Below are 22,695 nucleotides of genomic sequence, written 5' to 3'. Positions count from 1 at the left end.
TTTACAGAAACTTTAGTCTAAATGCACATCATATTTTAAATTAAAAATAAATTAGAACTTGTTTATATTGTAGGTATATAAATGTAAAATAATTAATATTTTATTTCTTTATATAACAATAATAGCAACAACAAGATGTTTTATATACATCTTCACACACACACACACACACACACAATATATATATATATGATCTATATATGTAGATATAAATAAATAGATAAACACACAGACACACACAGACAACAAAAAGAAAACAAGTCAATAGAAAAAGAATAGAGAAAGGATAAGTAAAATAAAGTGTGTGTGTGTGTGTGTGTGTGTGTGTGTGTGAGAGATAAAGAGAGATGCATTGTATCATAATTACGATGTAAAATGTAGATATATAGATACAACATTATTTCTCAAATGTATCAATTTAAAAAAAGTAAGTCTCACTGTCACTTAATTAAGAATCTATTTCTCTTTATAATATTAATAATAACAATAATAATAATAATAATAATAATAATAATAATAATAATATACAAACACACACACAATATTTATATTTAACATTACAATTATAATACCATTCAATTTTCACTTTTTTTTTTTACAAAAAAGTATACATTATGAATATATTAGTCTGGTATAATTTAATATTTAACTATTTAATAAAATGAGCTTTTAAATATAATTATAAAAAATGGTAGATTTAAACAATTGATAGATTTACATATCTACTATGCAAATCTTTTTATTATTGTTATTATTATTATTATTTTTTAGCTGAATCAAAAAGAAAACCCTACATTGAACTGTCTTTGAACTGACAAAATGTAAAGTACTCGCAAAATAAACCCCAACAGCTGATCGGGGCGGTGACAGCAACTGTTGCCTGGTCAATTATACGGTTAAATATTAACTAAACAAAAACAAAATGCCCAGACTGACCAATCAGAATCAAGCATTCCAAAACACTGCATACTAACTAAGGCCCCGTTTACACTAGTGCATTTTCGTTTTAAAACGGCATTTTAGAATGAAAACGATCCCTTGTCTACACTGATGTTTCAGAAACTATCTCCGTTCACACTACACAACCTAAGACACATCATGTGACCATTCATGCAGGTACAGGCACAGATATGAATAGGTAGATTCCCTATTATTTAGTTTGCAGATGTGTCTACGTGCTTGGAGGAATTGAATGGGGAATCTACCTTTTCATCTATGGCTACAACAATGCGCATGATGTTATTGTTTACATGGTCATCACAGAGCGAATGTGGGCAGCCATGCCATCGTTTTGGTCCGTTCACACTTAAACGCAACCCCAGAGTTTTCCAACTAAAATGGGGTCTACAGCGTTTTCAAAAGTCTCCATTTGTGAGGGTCAAAAAAGGCCGGAGCAGTGTAAACGATAGACGTTAAAGAATATTGTCACGGTACCAAAATTTCAGTATTCGGTACCGATAAAAGTGAAAATCCACGGTTCTCGGTACAAATTTCGGTACCAAAGCAAAACACACAAATATGCTAATAAAAAATAAAAAATATAAACATTTATCACTAAAAATAAAACCGATGCCATTCTTTATCGTTATTTACATTTGTGTTTAAAGTTTTTCTACAAGTAATATAAAATTCATTTTATTTTTTGGTAAACAGAGGGGATTTGCTATTCAATTAAAACATGGAAGAAACATTGTGTGATTTATTTCTTTAAAAAATATAGTTGTATACATTTTTTCAACAGTAGTAGCAGTATCACATACATTTTAGTAAATAATAGTAATATTTCTAGCACAATGGCTTTATGTAAAAATGAACTTTTATTTTGACGGGTAATACACTGACACTGATTTTACTCAAATGAAAGGGTAAAGTGCGTGTGAAGTGGCTCAGAACAGTCCTGGTGATGTTGTTTATGTATTTAGACGGCAGATGCTGAAATTACTGCAAGCATAACGCACTTTAGTCTATGTAGTAAACAAACCCGCACGTCTATGCCATTCATTCATTCATTCATTCATTCATTCATTCATTCACACACAGAGACGCGCAAAACATGCAGGATTCATATTTCAACCAACTTTTGCGGCTTAACACGTACAGATACTTGTCCATATGGAAATTTGATGTAATTAATGTATGCTAACTTTGACAAATTCCGTGACTGATTAAAATGTAAGTTTCATTTTCACGACTGGATTTAGAGATTCCGTCCACGTTTTCTTGCTTCGCAAAAATCACAGCGCTGTATGCGTCAAGAACCGGGTTAACCGGGTCCTCGGTACCACCAATACTTAAAGAAACCTGCCGTGACATTTTCTTTTTTTTAGTACTGACTTGGTACTGAGGGACCGGGTCTTTTGACAACACCAGACGTAACCGTAGCAAAAGTTATGCGTTTTAAAAGGAAAACGCACTAGTGTAAACAGGGCCTAATGTGAGCAGAAGAAGAGCAGAGGCTGTGATTCATATCATCATATCACATCAGCAGGAACGATAGCTGTGTGGGAGAGACGATTCAGAGAGTTAAAGATCCCAACATTTACAAGCCCAGCCTGTGGGTTTAATAAAACCACATCAGAGAGACAGAAAGAGCTGTCAGGCAACGAGAGAAGAGAGTGGCGCGGTCATTATTTATTTATTAAAAACACCTCATCGCCTGATCATCCGGGAAATGTGCTTCACAAAACTAAAATATCGAAACAAACCTGAATCACAAACAACACTCCTGCAGACCGCATTGATTTCAACCTGCGTTTCTGACACAGAAACTAGAAATAGAGGAACAGCGGGGATCCACGGCTCAATATGCTAATGTTTGTTCCATAAAGAGCCTCTATTTTACTTTAGCGACAGAAAACACTGTGAAATTGACGGACAAGGCCTCGCAGGGGGGGAAACGGATTACACAACAGTAAAAACCTGTGTTTATATGCTAATGTCTCGGCCTGAGGAATCCTCAGCGACCTCATTATCGCGTCTGCTACATGCCAAACGCTGATTTTGGGGGGATTTCTGACAACGGTCTTCATTAACGCGGCATCTGAATTGCCCCCGTGGCTCAAGGGTCGCGCAAAACCGTCGTTAGCACCTCTGTAATCAATTCGCAAGCACGGCCGGCCTCATAACACGCTATGTGAGAGGAATTATGCCTGCGTCCGGCGGGGATAAGGATGGCCTTTAAAGAGCACAGATCGCAGACACTCGTGGCGAGGACTATCGATGCTTGTGTCCGCGTCTGGCAGGGGAGCTTTGAAATTACAGCAGAAAACGTCTTGGCATTCTGACGGCCGTGAAGTGTTTGCGAGCTCCGGTTTGGAGTGTCTCGAAGAGTCTCTGAAGCAGAAGCTGATTTACATCAAAGATCAGCAACTGTTGAGAAGTTTATTTCTTATTTCTCGTCACTTATTAGAGAGGGGAAAGAAGAGGGGGGTCACAAACCAGCTTGGAGCGTGAGAATGTGACCAGATTTCTGAAATGGAAACCAGGCACATTTAAATGTTGAAATATCATTGAAATCTCACTTGCAATTATTTATGGAAGAAAAAAGGGACAATAATTGTTTTTCCATATATTCTTAGTATAATTACAAAATATGATGTTTGCGTCAAACAGACCCTTACTGGTTTTAAAACAAGTCACCAAAAATCACACTATGAGAAAAAAGTAAATATTAACCATTCAAAAACCAAAATATGAATAAAATAATAACATAAATATTCATATTTAAAATTTATATTAAGCAAATATTAAACAGACCAAATATAGTTCATTTAATAAAACAAATACGTTTTTGTATCACTGAGATGCAATTATATTGTTTATCAAAAATTTTATTATTAATATTTTGAAGTTTTAGTAATTTTGTTGTGTTTTAGATACATGTATTTTTTTCTCCCCAAGTTGTGGTTTTATTTTATTTCTTTTTTTAAGTACATAAATAAAATAAAATAAGATGAAAAGTGTTTTTGTATTTCAGTTGTTTATTTTAAGTAACTTGTATATAATATATATATATATATATATATATATATATATATATATATATATATATATATATATATATATATATATATATATATATATTTTATGTATATATATATATATATATTAGTGCTGTCAATCGATTAAAAAAAATTAACTAATTAATCGCACAATTTTTTAAAATTAATCGCGATTAATCGCAATTAAAAGACTGAAACTTTTTGGATATTTAAATGTAAAATGTAAATAATTGATGTAAACTCAAGACAAAGAAACTATTTAAATTCAAAATATGATTGTTTATTGGAATTTTTGTTTAACTTGTAATACAGATTTTCTCATGTAAACAACATACCTGCAATAAACCATCAATATCCTCCAAATTAACTGTTGGCTTGAAAGCCATATTTATTACAGAAATAAAAACACAGGCATGTAAGTACCATTTGAATTTCAAAACAATCAATGCCAATAAAAAACAAAAATGATTTCCATGTTGAATTCTAAGTGGACTGCAAAAAAATTCCAAAGTATAGTCATTGCCAGTGCTTTAAGTGGGCCGGTACGCACAGGTACTCAGTACCGCCACTTCCAAATATAGCTCTTGAGCGTACCGCCACCTCTCCGTGCGCCCAGAACGTGCTTGTAGCGTACCGGTACGCTCATTTGGACATCTGTTTTAATAGAGGTTTTAATCTTTTACCTGCACTGCCGATTTTCAGAGCGCCCTTCACAATGCGAGCTTCCTAATTCATCCCACCCAGAGCAGAAACTACATTACCCATTCACCCTTAAGTTATACAAGTGAATAGCGCATGTGTCGCTTTTCCCACTGTTAAGTGTCAACAACTCAACGTGGCCGGAGAAGGTGTGTGAAACTCGTTGTGAGTTATACTAAAGCAAAATCTTGAGTATTTATTGTCTGATAAACATTAAAAACTGTCTGCGGAGGTTGAGTCGTCCTGCAGCCCCCGCTGGCTGTTCATTGGCTGCAGCATCTTTTTTCTAAGTTCTAAAAAAATACTGTAGACGGCAAGGCACAAATTTAGATATTCATTTATCTAATTAATCTATAGCCTATGCACAAAGACAATATGATATTTTTGCCCCCTTTTTGTTTTAAAGCTTGATGAAGAGAGAGAGCGCAAGTTGCTGCAGCTGAGGAGGACAGTGATGCACGCGTACAGGAGTGATTGACAGTTCGCGGCACTGTGTACAAAAAATACTCCGCTACACAATTATTTCGTTATTTTTGTTTAAGCTTATTAACGTTAGCGTTACAGAAAGGTCTGATTTACGCACTGTTACAGTCATTGTTTTTTTTTTTTTTTTTTTTTAACAATGACATTTGAGTTCATGATTTTAATGTTGCTGTTTCTTGTGGCAGACTGAATGAAGAGTAATGTTTCTTGTGGCAGACTGAAGAGTAATCCGGCAGAGTTTTATACTGAAACTTTCCGTCTAAAAGTCCTTCCTTGGTCTTATCCATATTTCTTTGCACGTTGAACACACATAGGCCACAACTGGAAATAAAAAAAACTGCAACCGCGTTAATTGCGTTATTTTTTTTTAACGCGTTAAATATTTCAAATTAATCGAATGCGTTAACGCGCTAATTTTGACAGCACTAATATATATATATATATATATATATATATATATATATATATATATATATATATATATATATGTTTTTTTTTTTTGATTAACTAAACAATCATTTTTAGTAATTTATATTTTTATGTAATATTTTTATAATTCACAAACTGTAAATATATTGTAATACAATAAGTACAACTTTTTTAATATTTAAATAAAAAAGGCATATTATTTAGTACATTTCAGGCTAGTCTTCTTTGTTTCATCTTTGAGTTTGCATCCCGGTGTGTATTTCAGGGTTATTATAAATAACTAAAAGGTATTAAAAGTTACTTGAAATAAAATTAATTTGAATTATTTACATTTTATTTCAGCATATAATTACTTGATTTCATTTAGTTTAATCTGTACTAAAATAACAGCAAATATAATCAAACTAAACTATAACAACATTAAAACTAAAATAATTACAAACTACATGGACATGAAAACACAATTAAACCTTTCACTAAAATGAGTATGAACAATGTAAATCTAAAAACCAATAAATCCAAATATTAATAAACTATAATAAGTATTTCAGTGATACCTTAATAACGCTGGTTTATTTACTGGATGTGTTGAAGGTGATGTAAAATGGGGACAGTTCCAGTCAAAAATGAGGATGCCTGGTTATTAAATACTGACTGTCTTGGATTTTAAATTTTACTCAAGCTTTTATTCTTAAAGTCAGGTCTTCCATTCGTAATGCATCCTGGTCGTTCTCTCATTCATTTTTCAGCCAGTGGTCCGTCTCCTCCTCATGCCTGCTCTGGTCTAAAGCACAAAGGCTAAAACTAATCAAGGCTACTCCGTCTTCATCGCTGCGGTGGCAGGAGCGGCACGCTCTCTGATGTGACTTCATGCATCGATGACATCACGAACGCTCAGCTGGTCATGTGACCCGGACTGACTCACACAGACAGACACATGAATCTCACTCAAGTGTCGACTGTCACACTTTTGTTTATACAAACATGCTCCAAAAATGAAACGGATAACTAAAACCTATGACAGCCCCTCCATAAACAATGAAAATGGATTCAGTATATTTAAGGAAACTAATACTTTAATTAAACAATGATGCATAAAATTGATCAAAAGTGATTATTATTTCAAGACGTTCATATTTCAAGACGTTAATGATTTCCATAAACTTACGAAGTGGCGCAACGCCACTGTTTTCAACACTGATAATAATTAGAAATGTTTCTCTAATCAGCATATAATAATGATTTCTGAAGATCATGTGACACTGAAGACTGGAGGAAGCATCACAGCTTTGAATATATTGAAATAGAAAATAGTTATTTTAAACTGTTATAACATTTCACAATATAACTGTTTTAGTGTTTTTGATGAAATACAGGCTTCAACCTTTTGAACAATAGGGTATAAATTAAATTAAATTAAATTATACAATTCTTCTTAATCCAGTTTAAAGCTACAGTGTGTGATTTCTTGTTTGACACTAGAAGACAAAGTTAATTCAGTAACCATTTGTCAGACTGATTCAAAAACCATGAAACAATCTGAAAGATTCATTAAAAACAGCTCAAAGTAATCATTTAACACTAGAAGACAACTGAATACAAAAACGTGCCGTCTATTTAGTGTCTTTGCATCGTAATGTAAAAAGTACTTAATTGCTTTGTTTTCCAAAAACTACTAAAAACTTCTAGTTTACTAAAATTAAAATCTTGTTTTAAATAATAATTAATCACTTGAGATGTTAACTGAAGAATTTATTCAAATACAATTTAACTTTTTTTTTTTTTTAGCAAATTGCCAGTGCATCATTTCTTATGTAGTTTAACTTGATGAATTTAAATAACATTTTATTTTAAAAATTTATAAAAATAACAAAAATTCAAGTGAATAAAAACTATACCTTCCTAGACATTCCTGGTCAAACAATCCTGATGCTTTTTTCAAATGAAAATATATATATATTTTTTTTTTTATAATCTTACTAAATGTTAAGAAAAAGAAATACTAGTTTAAATAATTAAATAAAATAATTATAAACTCAAATAACATTTCAATAATGAAATAATAATAATAATCAGCATCATCATTTTATTGTTAGGTTAACTTGAATTATATATTTTTTTATAATTAATAAAATGTATTCAAACTGAAATTAAAAATGAATAAAAACTACACATATATTAAAATTAATAAAAACGTGACTAAGCAAAACAAATGCAAACGGAAGTATAAAAAAATGAACTGATTCAAAATGTAAAAAAATCCAAAGATACTAAAATAACATTCCTTTTTTTTCAGCAACTTGATCTAGAAACCACTTTTTATCACAAATGTAATCCATTTTTGGATAAAGTCCACTTTCAAAACACAGTTTCAGTCTGAAAGGTGTCAGAATATTGCAGTAAACTGGTTGCAAACACTGATTTGTCAGCTCTGTTTCTCCTGTTTGTGATCTATTTGAAAGCGGAATAGAGAAAGGAGAGAAAATGATGGGGAGAATTGGGTAATATGTGCCCTTGCTCACCGTTCTGCGTGAGTTTGGTGGAGCAAACAAGCGTGGAGATCTGAAACGAGTCCTTGCTGATGGAGAAGCTGCCGAGATTCTGCGTGTTCTTCCCGGACGATGGGTTTCGTTCCTCCATCTCTGGTTTGGTGGAGGCCAAGCTCAGGTACATGCTGGAGTCCTCCAGTTTCTTGGCTTCGGCCTTCAAATATAAAAACACAGTCATGGAGCTCAACACTGGTTTGCACCAGAGTCTGACGCATGCATTCATTGATTGATTGACAGCTGTCAGTCAGTCAACAAACTCTTCAGGCTTGTTTAAATGAAATATAAATGTACAGTTTCTTTAATGTAGCCAGTTTTACACAAGCAGTAAAAGCAATATCAGATCCGTTTGTATTAGGGGGTTAATTTGCATAGCTCAAAAAGGTTTTGACCAGGCGACGTTCCACATTAATGAAGCTCTTTAATATGCAGATATGAAGAGACTGAATACACGAACAAAGCCTAATTGCATAATGATTAAACTGTGATGTGGGGTCAAAGGTTAACTGAGACAAACGAGGACAAGCAGCATCAGTATACAGTTCACGTGTGCGTGTGTGTGTGTGTGTGTGTGTGTGTGTGTGTGTGTGTGTGTGTGTCTTTGAGATGACTAGCGATGGTGTTTTCACCTTATAGACGATGAGATCGTGTTCCCCGTCCCTCAGCGTCGTGCCATCGTATCTCATCAGCTTCACAAACGACAGAGCAAAGTTCTTCTCTGATTTATCCTTGCCTGTAGAGAAAATACATATGCATTATAATTTATTAAAAGTCGACCTCTAAACATTTGTTCTTTACATGCACAAAAAAAAAACTATGCATACACATATATACATTTATATTATATATTTAAATTCTGATTGTCATTTAATTATACATAATACAATTATATATACACACACATTTATTTATTCACACGAATGATTGACACTTGTAGTATTATAGAACACGTGTTTATAATCCAAGTATAAAATATGAACTGAATTTCAATCTGCGTACTTCAAAGAGGATTACTTTTCCTCTTCTCATAACCTTGACAGTTGTGTCAAAACCAATCATATTTCAGTCAGACTATGTGCTTCTTCAAGAGCTACAGCTACAGCGAATGTGTGACTCTGACATTAAAAATCATCCCAGCAGACTGACTCAATCAGGAGGAGATGATGATTACTGCTCTGTTTTTTTCTTATATTCAGAATTCAATCCATAAGAGAGAGACAGACAGGCAGACATGTGCGGTACGACGGGGAAGAAGACCCTACGACTGATTCTCCCTGACATTTGACTGCCTGTCAGCATCGATCAGTACAAGAAAACAGACTTTAATACAAGTGTTTTCAAGCTCAGAAGCTCACAGAAATCCCTACAAACTGAACACAGCTCAAATAAATGAACTTTTCAAAACACAAGACCATCGAAACCCATTTGAACTGGACTAATTATGAACAAAAATGTACTGAATATGAACTTAAACAAATGGCAACAACATTTGTTATTGTATTTTAGTTATTTTTATTTTATTATATTAATTATATTATTATTTTGAATAGTAATTGTTTTAGGTATCAAAAAACAATAGAATATTCTTTTTATTTTTAATTCTATTTCGATTTTATTTTATATATAACAAATACTAATTAAAGTATCTAAAAACCATGCTTATTTATTTATTTGTTTGTTTTATTTGAGTTCAAAGTTTGAACGCACTCTGAATTTAAATGTCAGCATTTTAAAGGTCAGATTACCTTTAGATCTCTACATCTTTTATGTATTTTATTATCTTATACACATTTATTTGCAAAACCACAATAAAGAGAAAAACAGCTTCACATATGTGCTAAAAGTTTGGGGTCAGTAAGATATTTTGATGTTTTTGAAAGAAGTCTATTATGCTGCTTTTATTTAATAAAAAAATACAATAAAAACAGTAATATTGTGAAATATTGTAACAATTTAAAATTGCAGTTTTCTATTTAAATACATTTTAAAATGTAATTTATTCCTGTGATGCAAAGCTACATTTTCAGCATCATTACTCCAGTCTTCAGTGTCACATGACCCTTCAGAAAATATTCTAAAATGCTGATTTGCTGCTAAAGAAATATTCTTTAATGAATAGAAAGAGTAAAAGAACAACATTTAATAGAAAAATTTATCATTTGTAATATCACAAAATACCTTCCTGTCATTTTTTTATAAACGGAATTAGTTATTGCTGAATAAATGTATTAATGTCTTTAAAAAAATAATAATAATAATCCCAAACTTAGTTGCACTAGCTGAGTCCAGATCTGACAAATAAATAAACTTCAGAATGACAACCTCTTTATAAAAAAAAGTGACATTTTAGCGCTTCCAGACAACTGTGCTGAGATCAGCAGTCACCGTGTGAATCTTTGACACTGTCTTAGTGTTTACTCTCAGAGACGTTTATTTGCTCCAGATTGTTTGCTCAAGCTAAATGATTTGTTTTACGTCCTCTGCCCAGCGACTGGCGACCAGAGACCCCTCCCCTCTAATCCTGGCGCTGTGAGGCAGCATGTGGTGGGCAGATGGAGCATGGATAAGTGTGATGACCGCAGCCCAATGCCAGACGCCGCTTGGCCCGTAAACAAGCTCTCAGACTTCACACACACACCCGCGTTCACTGCCAATATGATTCACAAACTCCCTCTCAGCAAAACACACAAACACACAGCCAGAAAACGACTTCAGACCTGCGGAAAAACTTGTTTTTTTTTAATTATGAGTGGCGTTTCCTCGTGCTGCAATGCTAGGGTGTCCTGGGTGTTAGCGATGGCATTCATGTGGGTGCAAAGGTATTCAAAATATTACAGTGTGCTGATGTGTGGTTGCTAGGGAGTTCTGGGTGGTCGCTAGGGCACTGGAATGTTGCAGAGTAAATGAGCTTTGGATGAGTGTATACTGCCAGTATAACGGGTCTAATAAAGGACTGGATAGAGGATTGTGTGTAATACTAGTCTTATAAAAGCAGGATATTCACCAATTAAAATCCTAAGGTGCCTAAAATAATTAATATTGGTTATTAAATAAATAAATAGAGAAATAAATAAATAAATAAAATAATGATATAAACAAAAATCATAATGAAAAATAAAATAATGTTATGCATATTGGTATTCAGATATAAAAAAATATAAATATTGTTTATAAAATAAAAAAAAAAATACAATTAAATATAAACTAAAATAAAATAAAATAAAACAACTTGTGTGGATTTTTCCCAGATACTTAAAATAATTAGTATTGATATTAATTATAAAATTATAAATTACATTACATATATATAAAATAGTAATTAATGTTAATTTAAGGAATTTTTTGTGTCAAAAATACACTGAAATTGTAGTCAGAGTGTTGATATTCAGTTGTTAATGTGTTCACAGTGTTTTTCATGTGTTGCCTGAAGTCCGAGTCGTTACTAGGATGATTCAGGGTAAAATCCCATGTCTGTCAAAGTTTAAAACACAGCAGTTTGTTCAGATTGCTAACTCTACATATAAGCAACAGTAAAGCCAAGCAACACTAATGCACACTTAACCCTAGTGGATTGTTCAAATTCACTACCCTTTCGTTATGTTCGGGATGAAAACATCCACTCAATTAAACTGCTGTAAAAGTGTGTCAGATTCATATTTTTTGCATAAATCTGTTAACTTCAGTCCTGATCAAAACTACCAAATGTTTTTAAAAAATCCAAGATTTTAACTCTTAAATTGCCAAGTTCATAAATGATGTCACTGATTTGGGGGAAAACACACACAAAATGACTTATTTTCAATATAACAGTAATTGTGGCTGGATTTTTTTTTTTTACTTTTTATAACAGTCTTGGACATGTCAAAGATTAGTAGCAACATTGGCTTTGATGCATTTTTAGTTTTTGTGCAGCATTAGATTAAATTTTTTTCTCCCTAATTAGTTGTTGGTGGCTGTTTTTGACCCATTGACTTCCATTATAACGACATTTTTGATTGCAAAGCCATGACACTATGTAATCATGCATTCTTGATTGTTTGTGGTTTTCCCTATTGGGAAGAGGTAAAATGTGTTATTTTTACAGTTGATCACTAGGTGGGACCATTAACCCTTTAGATAGGCCTGTGCAAAAAAAGCTTAGTTTCTGACTTGTATAGGAAGCTATATGGAGTATAACAGCAAATTATATTGTGTGTGTGTGTGTGTGTGTGTGTGTGTGTGTGTGTGTGTGTGTGTGTGTGTGTGTGTGTGTGTGTGTGTGTGTGTGTGTGTGTGTGTGTGTGTGTGTGAGAAAGAGAGAGACAGAGAGTGTATTAGAGAGACCTTTGCGCACTTACCTTGCTGTATTTGAGAAAATCAAAATGTACACCCCTCAGCTCTCAGATCTACATTTACCCAGAGTGTACCATTGAGGTTTTGAACAATTTCAAAGCATTTTCCCAAAATATGGGTCAAAATAAGGTTTGTCACCCAAAATCATTCCATTAACTCAAACACAGAGAAAGTTGTGGCCAAACTAAGACTCAACTTTACCCCCTAGTAGATGAAAATGTCCCCAACAACGCATAAGGGTTAACAGTCTATTCAATAACCGCACACTCATTCAGATGCAAATGACTAGAGCTGCACTCAACAATGATTGAGCGGCCATGTAAAGTTGCTAATACTTAAGCCATAAGCCATTTTTGAAGTCGATTAATGATGTCCTGCCCAGTGTACTGTATTACCAAAGACTAGACTTTAACGATCTGTCCGTCACAAACTGCGTGACTTCGAATGTGGAAATGTTTTTCTGCGACTAAGCTACTAATAACATTTTGGTCAACCAAGCTTCTTCTGCTAGACTAATGATTAGTCAACTATTACGAGGCAGCCCTACAAATGACTCTGTCATAGTCTAAAGTTATTATAATAGCCCACTGAGATACAAAGATAAAGAAGGCTTGATATTATTTAAAGTGAAAAGTGCTGTGACCTCAACCACACGTAAAAGAGTGAGTTTCCAGACCACCGCTGGGTTAAACAGCTCTGAAAGTGCTCTCCTGTGTGAACGTGTGCTCAACTCACAGTCCTGAGACGAGCGGTGCTTGAAGGTGAACCGCAGGTGACTCCTGTTGACATCTTCAATTGGGATCGCAACCTGCATCACAGAATATCAGACTAAAGATGAGACCACCTTAGAAAGAAACTAGGACTGGAAAACACCTTAAAGGTCTTGAATATTAATAAAAGACAGAAATATGGATGCAAATAGACACTTAAGCAAAGTGCAGTCCTTGTGACCTTTACGCTCAACTTTATTCTTCATTTAAACTGTTTCAACCGTGTAATGCTCTTTTAGTTTATTAAATATTTAAAAGGGTGAAATCATGCATTTTTCCACCTTTGAGGTTCGATTTTTTTTTAATGTTAATATGTGATATTTTTAGTGCATTAAATAATACCCCACAAAAGCTAATAAAAATTCCCATATAAGCATAAAATTCAATAAAATATTAAAACAAAAATTACAAAATAAAATAAAAGATGTTATGCAAGTTGGTTTACACCTAGCTCAAAATAAGTATCATCGATCATAAAATAAAGCAATAAAAATAATATGCAATTAAAAAAATTAAAATGGAAACAAAATAAAACATTGAAAATTTTAATAAAATTATAAAAATAAAATGCATATTGGTTTTCAGCTCAAATTAAGTAGTATCGGTCATAAAATAAAATAGGATTACATTATGCAAAATAAAACATGGCCTGCATCCCAATGTGCATACTATCCATCCTAAATTCTATGTGAAATTTGTATTTTTTTTATATTATTTAGGGCAGACGGGATGGATAGTCTGCACACTGGGACACAGAGATAAACTCACAGCTCATCTAAACCTTCCCAGACGTAGGATGTGATAGTATAAGTGACACTCACCTTGAAGGTTTCAAACCAGCGAGGCTGTTTGACCTGGTAGTAAATGACCGATTTGTATTCCAGAATGCCTTCATCTCCAGCTCCAGGAAAGATCACGTTCTAGATGGGAAAGATTAGAATAAAAACAACTATTAAAAACATTAGACATTTAAACCTTCTGCAGAGGAACCTGCGGCCATTATATCGATCATTCTGGCACTGCACATTCATGCTGACCGGTAAAACAATTCGTTGCACAGAATCATTTAATCTGAGTCCCTGCCAAGTTCAGAAGCTAATTAGAGATCAGAAATGACAGATACGAGTTCTGAAATATTAAACAACAAAATCTATTCTACCTGCTGGAAAGCATAAGGCACCCATATGCTGTGAGGAGAAAAAGCACTGCATGCTTTACTGCATTTTTTTTTCTTCTTGCCATTGCACACAGCGAGGGTCATGCATTCAACACACAGTCACACAGCTGGCCTGTCAAAGCCTGAGAAACACACACACATGCTACAGCTGACAGCCACCAATTATGAGCAATAAGCGACCGGCCGCCCTACAGCTGTGAGACCGAGTGCATGTGAGGAAGATGCATTATGTGGGCAGTAAAAATAAGCACAAAGCAAGGGTGGACGGCAGGGAATAAACCAAAAATGCAAAAAAAAAGAGTAACAAAAGACACAAAATGTAGCAGTAAGTATGAGGCATATGTGATGTCAGCAAGCAGAAATACAAACCTTTTAACAGACTATAAGAGAGCAAGCGTTTAAAGGAAAAGTTACAGGTTTAACACCAGCAAAGCTCTACAGACAGCATTTATCTCAATCTGCTACTAATATAATGACTGATTTGATGAACATTAGTATTTATTATTTGTTACTTAAAAAGGCTACATCAAGGTAGTTTCACTGCAAACATTTTTTACATTTATATATTAATTTAGAGCCGTTTCTAAATCTTCATTTTGATGGACAAGTCCTTGTGTATTTATTATTTTTGCTTTTTATATAATGATTATTTATAGTGTGAATGTGTGTGTATATATTTATATACAGTATATTCATATTTATAATGTGTGTATGTTGTGGCAAATTACACATTTACTGCCAAAGTAACAAATAAATTAAGAGTTTATAATCATAATAATTAAATGTGCTGCATGACATTTACTTCATTAAATTGGAGCCTATTTTATATGCATACACACATTTATTTAATTGTTTTTTTTTTCATTGCAACAGTACAAAAAAGAAAACTGATTCTGGCCAAAAAGCTGAAAAAGCAGCATTATACATAGAAAGCATAGCATAGGTTTATTTGCATCTCAGGTCCCTAGAATATGGAGGACGAGAAATAAATTAAACATCCCTAATATAACCAATATAATAGTCTAACATACACATAACTAAAAAAGAAAACTTGCAGAAATACAGCAGATATCAATTTTAACATGCTTAGTCATTTACTACTTTAAATGAATCTGGATTATTCATTATAATGTGTGTCTTACACACTGACTGTAGATTACCTCCAGTTTCTTTCCATCTTCATCATGTACAGACATGGTGACCTCCACGTTTTTAGGCGTCGTCTTACTGCCTTTATCAAAATCCCCCTGAACCAGCGTCACATAAATGTCATTGCGGACATCACCTACAAAAACACGCACAAGGTATCAGCGTGGCTTATTAACACGATCGATGTGTGATCTACAGCTTAAAATACAGACCTTTAATTAAGAAAATGCACAAAAGTAGCTGAAAAATGCATGCTTGCACATCTATAAATCATCTTCAGCATGTCAGTATTGTTTATACTTAAGTCTTAAATAGCTCCTGTACTCAATGTAAATGTTATGCATGTGAAATAAATATTAGCAACAGCATGAATGCATGCATGAAACTCAGAGAGTTGTTTTGTTGATATGTAAATGTGGATAGTCATGTGATAATGTCCATCATGACGAGTTCCTCATTACTGCAGAGTAGTTTTCATGAATGTTCTGGGTGCGCTTTTCATTGTCACTTTGTTTCAAAGAGGAGCAACTCAATAATGTTTTATTGTAAATGCATTCATTTTGATGATGGACACCTGGCATGATGATTTCTGGGAAGCCCATTTTGCGAGCGACGGCGGTGGAGCGGTCCACCAGGTGAGGGAAATCTTTACGGATCTGATTAATATCTCCTGGAAGCAACTTCAGCGTAACCCACAGACCTGAGGAATAGACTGCAGTTAAACACACACACACACTTCCTATTTGTGCTCAACAGCCCACGGAAACTTAACACACTTTAATATCTCATTATTAGTGATCTACAAAAAAATAATTAAGAGCACCGGATTAGTTTAATTGCTGAGAAAATACCCGCAGGAAGCAGAGCGACTGAGTTACTTAAAGTGTAGGGATGAATTGTGCTGTGAATATTTGATTCGAAAACATTAAAGATACAATTGAGCAAATAACCTGAGCTGATCAAAACAAATGAAGAAAAACCACTCTGCAGATGAACTAACAAAACACTCAAAAAACTCAAATCCATAGCAGAAAACAAAAATACTTTATTTTCACATTTGTATTTTAAAAGGAGTAAAAATAAATTCGAAAGAAAATAATGTATTAATCATAATAGTATTGGTTGTGCTGAATTGTATTATTAATATTTTTAACAACAATACCTACATTAAGTGTATATTATAGAATCTGTATGATGATGATAATACTAAATAATGTAAAATAAATAATGTTTACATCATTATAGTAATATTATTTGTTGTGCTGAATTTAAGTTATGCTCATATTAATGGCATAAAAAAATATTTTGTGTGTATATTTAAGTATTCGCATAACAACAACACCATGCATATTGGGAAAAATGTTAAATAAAAATGTATACAGTATACAGTATGACAGTGTTAAAATATTTACAACAGGCCAATGCTTATTAAAATCTGCTAATATTTAAATATCTGCACAGGTCAATTAAAAAAAAAAAGTCCTTCACTTAAGATCCTTTCTACCCATAATGCCTTGCATGTCACCTGAGTGCCTCCATCATAAATTGTAAGTTAATTGGTCTTAATGGCTCCAGCTCTATTAACCTCACTGCTGTTCCTGATTAACCTCGGTCATAAATGAGAAGAACCTCTCCAGATCTCTCTGATCTTAGATTATACTGGAAGTTCATGCACATTTATCGCAATGAACTGCTTGTGATAGCAGGTTTTATCATGCTAGGATGATCTGCATCCAGACATATTCAGTTCCCATTCTCTTCAGCATGAACAGATTCTCATGCTTATTAAACCCAATTCAACTTTAACTCATTTTGCTGAATAACTTTGCCATTTGTAAGATTTAGCCCCTTTAGATTGTGATCGTATCTGGGACGGTGTCGCTTTCCATCTCCACAAATCAGTCTTATCTTCAACTTATTTTAACTTTCCAAACTAAGCTACAAAAATGAAGCTAAATATCGTTAACAGCAGCCAAATAACCATCTCAGCTTTCTTTTGAATCAGGAATATTTACTTATACAGATATAATTCTGAACCTGTACGTTCATTTTTACTGTACGCTAAAACACGACATAAGAGAAACTTTCCGGTAATGTAGGGTCCTTTAAAATTTGTATTTATTCCTTTCATTTTCCTAAATTCCATGTTTTTTTTTTTCTTCTGCCGTTATGTGAATGCATGGCATATTAATAATTTATCTTTTTAATTAATCTTTTTTCAATTTAAGGAAATAAAAATGTTACTTTTATTTTTGAAAAGTGCACAACCGAGGTTTACTGTATAAAAAAAAAAATATATTAAATTGCATTACATTCAAAAAGTGCTTTAGTGATTTTATTATTACTTTGAGAAGTGCATTCTGCTGTATAGTAATATATTTCTGTCACAATTTCTTCAAGTTGAACCAAACCTTTATTTTGACGGGTTGCCATGAAGTCCTTTGAGTTCCTGCATTTTTAATGTTTATGATAATAGTTTTTTCCCAAATTGAGCGTTGAAATGCTGCTAAAATGATTCCGAACAGCTCTGGAGATGAAAGGTGTTCACCCCAGTGACCTTTACCTTGACCTTTGTGATTGACCTCTTTGGCGGCGATGACCTTGTTGATGACGGTCTGGAGGAAGTCGTTCTCGCCCGCCACCCTGGGTGAAAAACGGGAGATGTTCAGCTGCCTGTGGCGAATGGCGTCATCCAACGCTAGCCTGGAGTTCACACGCGACACGCAACACGCCAACGGAGAGGAGAGAGAGAGAGAGAGAGGAAGAAAAAGAGAGAAGAAGAGTAGTAGCCACAGAGAGACAGATAAGAGTGGACATGAGCAGAAGATGGAAAAAAAAAAGAGATGGATGAAGAAAGCGAGAGGGAGAGAGAGGGAAGACACCAAACAGTGACACAGATACCATGACAGGGACAAAAGCCATTTAGTTAGCAAACAGTGATGCGGGATGGGTGACAGGAGAGACACGGAGAGATGCTGTAATTTCAGAAATGACCCTCATCTCAGCCAAACACAGATAAAGCCACTGCCTCTATAAAGACACAAAACCTACTGAGCTGCCTTCATAATAATAATAATAATAATAATAATAATAATAATAATAATAATAATAATAAAAGATCACAGTCGCACTACAGACACATGATACCGAATTACAACAGTAATCATAGCACTTACAAAGCCAAGTAATTACAGGACATAATTCATCCAAGATGAAGGACAAGGTAACATTTATATTGATTAGAAATAAAATGCACTCTAAAATGCATTTGTACTTATATCTGATAAAATACAATGAATAATATGAAAAAATATTGTATTATATGATAACATTTATTTTTTAATATAATGTAAAAAATTTATTTTCTTACAAATATTAATTTCTTATAATTATCTGGCACATTTATTATTATTTGTATTATTATTATTATTATTATTATTAACTACACATATAACATTTTATACTATATATAATATCAGCTAAGAAACATTCAATAATAATAATAAATGTTTTTTATACATGGTATTATATATAACATTTTATGCATGTAATATATTTTAATAATAATGATGATAATATAACATTTTAATTAAGTGTAATATCGAACATATATTTTAAATAATATGTATGTATAATATATAATTAAAAGTCATTATTATTAATTATTAAACATTTAAATGTTATTATAATATAATTACATGTTATTATTATTTTAAAATTCTATATTGTTGTTGATAAAATTTAATTTAATTCAAAATAATTTATTCTTAAAATATTTATATTATATATAATGTAAAATATATAATGTCTAAATTGTAATTCAATATAATATTATATAATTTTGTGTTGGTGAAAATACTAGTGGCCTAAGACTTTTGCATAGTACTGTTTATTATATTAAATAGTAATATATATTACTATTTATTATTGTTGTTATTATTATTGACTTGCAATTTGTTGCTGTCTATGAGAAGCATTTATATCATTCACAAGTTTCAGTTTCTGCTGCCTTAAAAGGTAGCTGCCTATGTAGGCTGCAAGACCGTTCACTGGGTTTTGGACCAGAGCAACACTGATCGAGGTCACAAATAAGCAGCTACAAAACAAAAACCATCTCTCTAAAGTGAGAACATGCATCTTAAACACTGCCAGCAAACCAATGGACTCCTCTCTGAGTGAGCAAAGACTGAAGAAGAGTCTCTCTGAGTGACAGAATTAATGTGTGAGGCGCATATGACTCCTCTACAGAATAAAAGGGAGTTTGTGTACTGATGTGTTCAATGAATAAATACACAAAGTATTGAGATGATACAACAGAAATCAGAAAAACAGACAAACACTAACAAACTTACATGCAAATGAGCATGTCTATGCACGACCACCCAATAAAACGGTTTCATGGCAGTCATTTTCATGATGTTACGTTATCATAAAAGCATGAAGTCATACTCACGGCTGGAAGGGAATGAAGTGTTGCTTGTCCTCATCGTCCATCTTTCCCGTGATGATGTCTGTGACGTCCATTACTACAGAGAGAAGAATGAGACGAGAATAACGACCAAACGTCATGTATCAACAACTATGGATGCATCTCATGAAAATGAGAAATACCAGCTCATATTTCATCCCGTTAAGACTACAAAGATTGATTTATATGTTGACAGTTTTTGCCATTTACTTCGGCAGTCTCAGCAAACTCACTATTTTGAAGGCACTATACCTTATCAAATAACTCAAACTACAACACTTACACTTATTATAAAAACACAGTAAAATAAAAAAAAATTATAGCACATAATTCACCAAAGAGGATGAACACAAAATTGTTTTATATTGAGTCTAAATAAAATAAACTTGGATAAAATGTGTTTCTATTTGGTATAACAGAATAAAATAATTACGTAAAATTAATTAAATATTATATACATATTGTTAGTATATTGATGTTATTTATTTATATTTATAACACAAAAATCTAAAATTGTAAATGCAATTAAAAGTTTTAAATCAAAATTAATAATATTCAGCCCAATTCTCATTAAATTCCAGTTACTATATTAGTGATATTCTACTTGTACTGTGCTATGTTTACAGTATAATTAAAAATATATAAATAAAATATTAAAGTTTACATCAAGCTAGTAATTGCTGTACCGAAATTAATTAATTTAATAAATATAATAATTTATTATTTTATGACTTGTCCACATAATGTAAAATTGTCATTAAAATAATACCTCAAATCTTGATGTCTTTTTAAAAAAAACTTTGTAAATAAACTATTCATTCATTCATTCATTCATGTATTTGTTTGTTTTTTTGGGACTCATCACATCACTGTAAAACTAGTAACACCATAGTAAAAAGCACAAGAGAAAAACCCATGGAAGATAGTTTCTAAGGTGAGAGCAGGCAAAACTTTGTGGATAAGCTGTCAAGCGGCAGCTATTACTGACTGAACACACAAACATCTCCTCTAAATGGCCGTTTAGTCAGGTGTGCAGCAGTGGCCGTGCCGAGATCGGGTTTACAGCAGACAACAGGAAACTGATGAGCCGTAATGGAAGCGTTGGCTTGTCTCTGAAAGTGACACATTAAAGGTGACATCGCACATACAGGTTCTGCCTCTACCTGCCTGACCCACATACAGACATACTGCTAACGTCTGTACGGGGAGAGAGAGAGAGAGAGAGAGAGAGAGAGAGAGAGAGAGAGAGAGAGAGAGGGAGAGAGAGAGAGACAGAGAGAGAGACAGAGAGAGAGATGCTTTCCCACTTCAAAACCCGTTTGATGTTCGCTGCTCCTGTTCAGCCTTATTTATTTATTTACAACAGAGGAACAGTTTTTTCCTTTTTCCATCAAACAGAAGAATGAGCAACACTCTGTGCTCAACACACTGCACAATAATCAACCGAAGCATCTGTGATCGGCAACAGTGACAGTGACAATAGGAGACACAACTGTTAGGGTCACTTCACTCCACCCAGATCAAGGCCTCTATAACACATACTGTGATTGTAGATGTAATATAACAATATTTCACTCCAGGCACACAAAATCAGTGCAAAAAAGGCCAGGTTTGTTTTAAATGCATTATACATTTATGAATGCAGAGAGATTGTTGTGTCAACTTCTGTACTGTACATAGCACAGCTTATATGCACGATATTATTTAAGTTGATTTCATACAAGGCTTGAACAATTGATTGTATTTGAAGGTGTATGCAATCGCTCAAATAAATCTGAAAAAAAAATACAAATACGGATCAAGACAAAACACCTGCTACCCGAAATTTAATACCATAAATCAGTAATTAAATCACAACTAATATATATATATATATATATATATATATATATATATATATATATATATATATATATATATATATATATATATATATATATATATATATAAAATTACATTTAACCTATTTACTAAATTCAGACATTCAGTTTGTTTTTGTTGAATTATTTAATTATGTTTTATTTACAATGAAAGCTAACAGTAAGTGTCAAATGTAAGGGTCTTTTTCTTATTTTAATAATGAAATCAAATCAAATATAACAATGCAATAATATATATATAAATAAATGTATTCAAAATGAAGAAAAACAAGCTTACTGAGAATGTTTTTTAATTATATCTAATAAAAACATCTCATTCTTATAGGTTCATAGTAGTAACAAATAATATTGGTATTTTGATGGACACTATGGTTTCCATGCTAAGTGTGCATCAAGTGTTATGTGCGAGGCTCTACCTGCCACACCGAAGGGTCTGCGGAGGCCAGATGTTAACTTCTTAGTGTTGTTATCTCTGAGCTCCATGCGGCCCACTCGAACGATCTGACAAACAAAGCTGATTTTCTCCCTCTTCAGGTCTTCACTCCCCAGATCCTGGAGACACACACACAAACAAACAAACAAGTGAGAGAGTACAAAAAGCATGCACAATCATGTACTCAAATAGCCCATATTATGTTGAGACCCAAAGTGCTATTGGCCGTGCACCAGGTGTTTCTGCCTGTTAAACTCAAATTCGTTTGTTGAGCAACTAACCGGGAAGGGGACGACTGATGCATGGAATGGTTCGGTGTGCACAGACT

At 33.2% G+C, this 22,695-nt stretch overlaps 1 protein-coding gene across 2 annotated transcripts in view; it reads right to left on the bottom strand.

Moving 5' to 3' along the window:
- LOC127968800 (dedicator of cytokinesis protein 1) overlaps positions 1 to 22,695 on the bottom strand; it is a 197,216-nt gene that overhangs the window by 139,757 nt on the left and 34,764 nt on the right. For both annotated transcript variants that reach the window (XM_052570141.1, XM_052570140.1), the window contains exons 10-18: positions 22,351 to 22,486; positions 20,040 to 20,112; positions 18,150 to 18,229; positions 16,161 to 16,286; positions 15,598 to 15,722; positions 14,082 to 14,180; positions 13,226 to 13,298; positions 8,788 to 8,891; positions 8,135 to 8,315 (exon numbers count right to left, since the gene is read on the bottom strand). In XM_052570141.1, coding sequence (XP_052426101.1) covers positions 8,135 to 8,315; positions 8,788 to 8,891; positions 13,226 to 13,298; positions 14,082 to 14,180; positions 15,598 to 15,722; positions 16,161 to 16,286; positions 18,150 to 18,229; positions 20,040 to 20,112; positions 22,351 to 22,486 — 997 coding nt within the window. The remainder of the gene's footprint in view (positions 1 to 8,134; positions 8,316 to 8,787; positions 8,892 to 13,225; positions 13,299 to 14,081; positions 14,181 to 15,597; positions 15,723 to 16,160; positions 16,287 to 18,149; positions 18,230 to 20,039; positions 20,113 to 22,350; positions 22,487 to 22,695) is intronic.

The sequence above is a fragment of the Carassius gibelio genome, chromosome B12 (assembly GCF_023724105.1).
Source record: "Carassius gibelio isolate Cgi1373 ecotype wild population from Czech Republic chromosome B12, carGib1.2-hapl.c, whole genome shotgun sequence".
Taxonomy (NCBI): Eukaryota; Metazoa; Chordata; class Actinopteri; order Cypriniformes; family Cyprinidae; genus Carassius; species Carassius gibelio.
The sequence above is the reverse complement of the archived record's forward strand: the minus strand, read 5'-3'. Positions and strand labels throughout refer to the sequence as shown.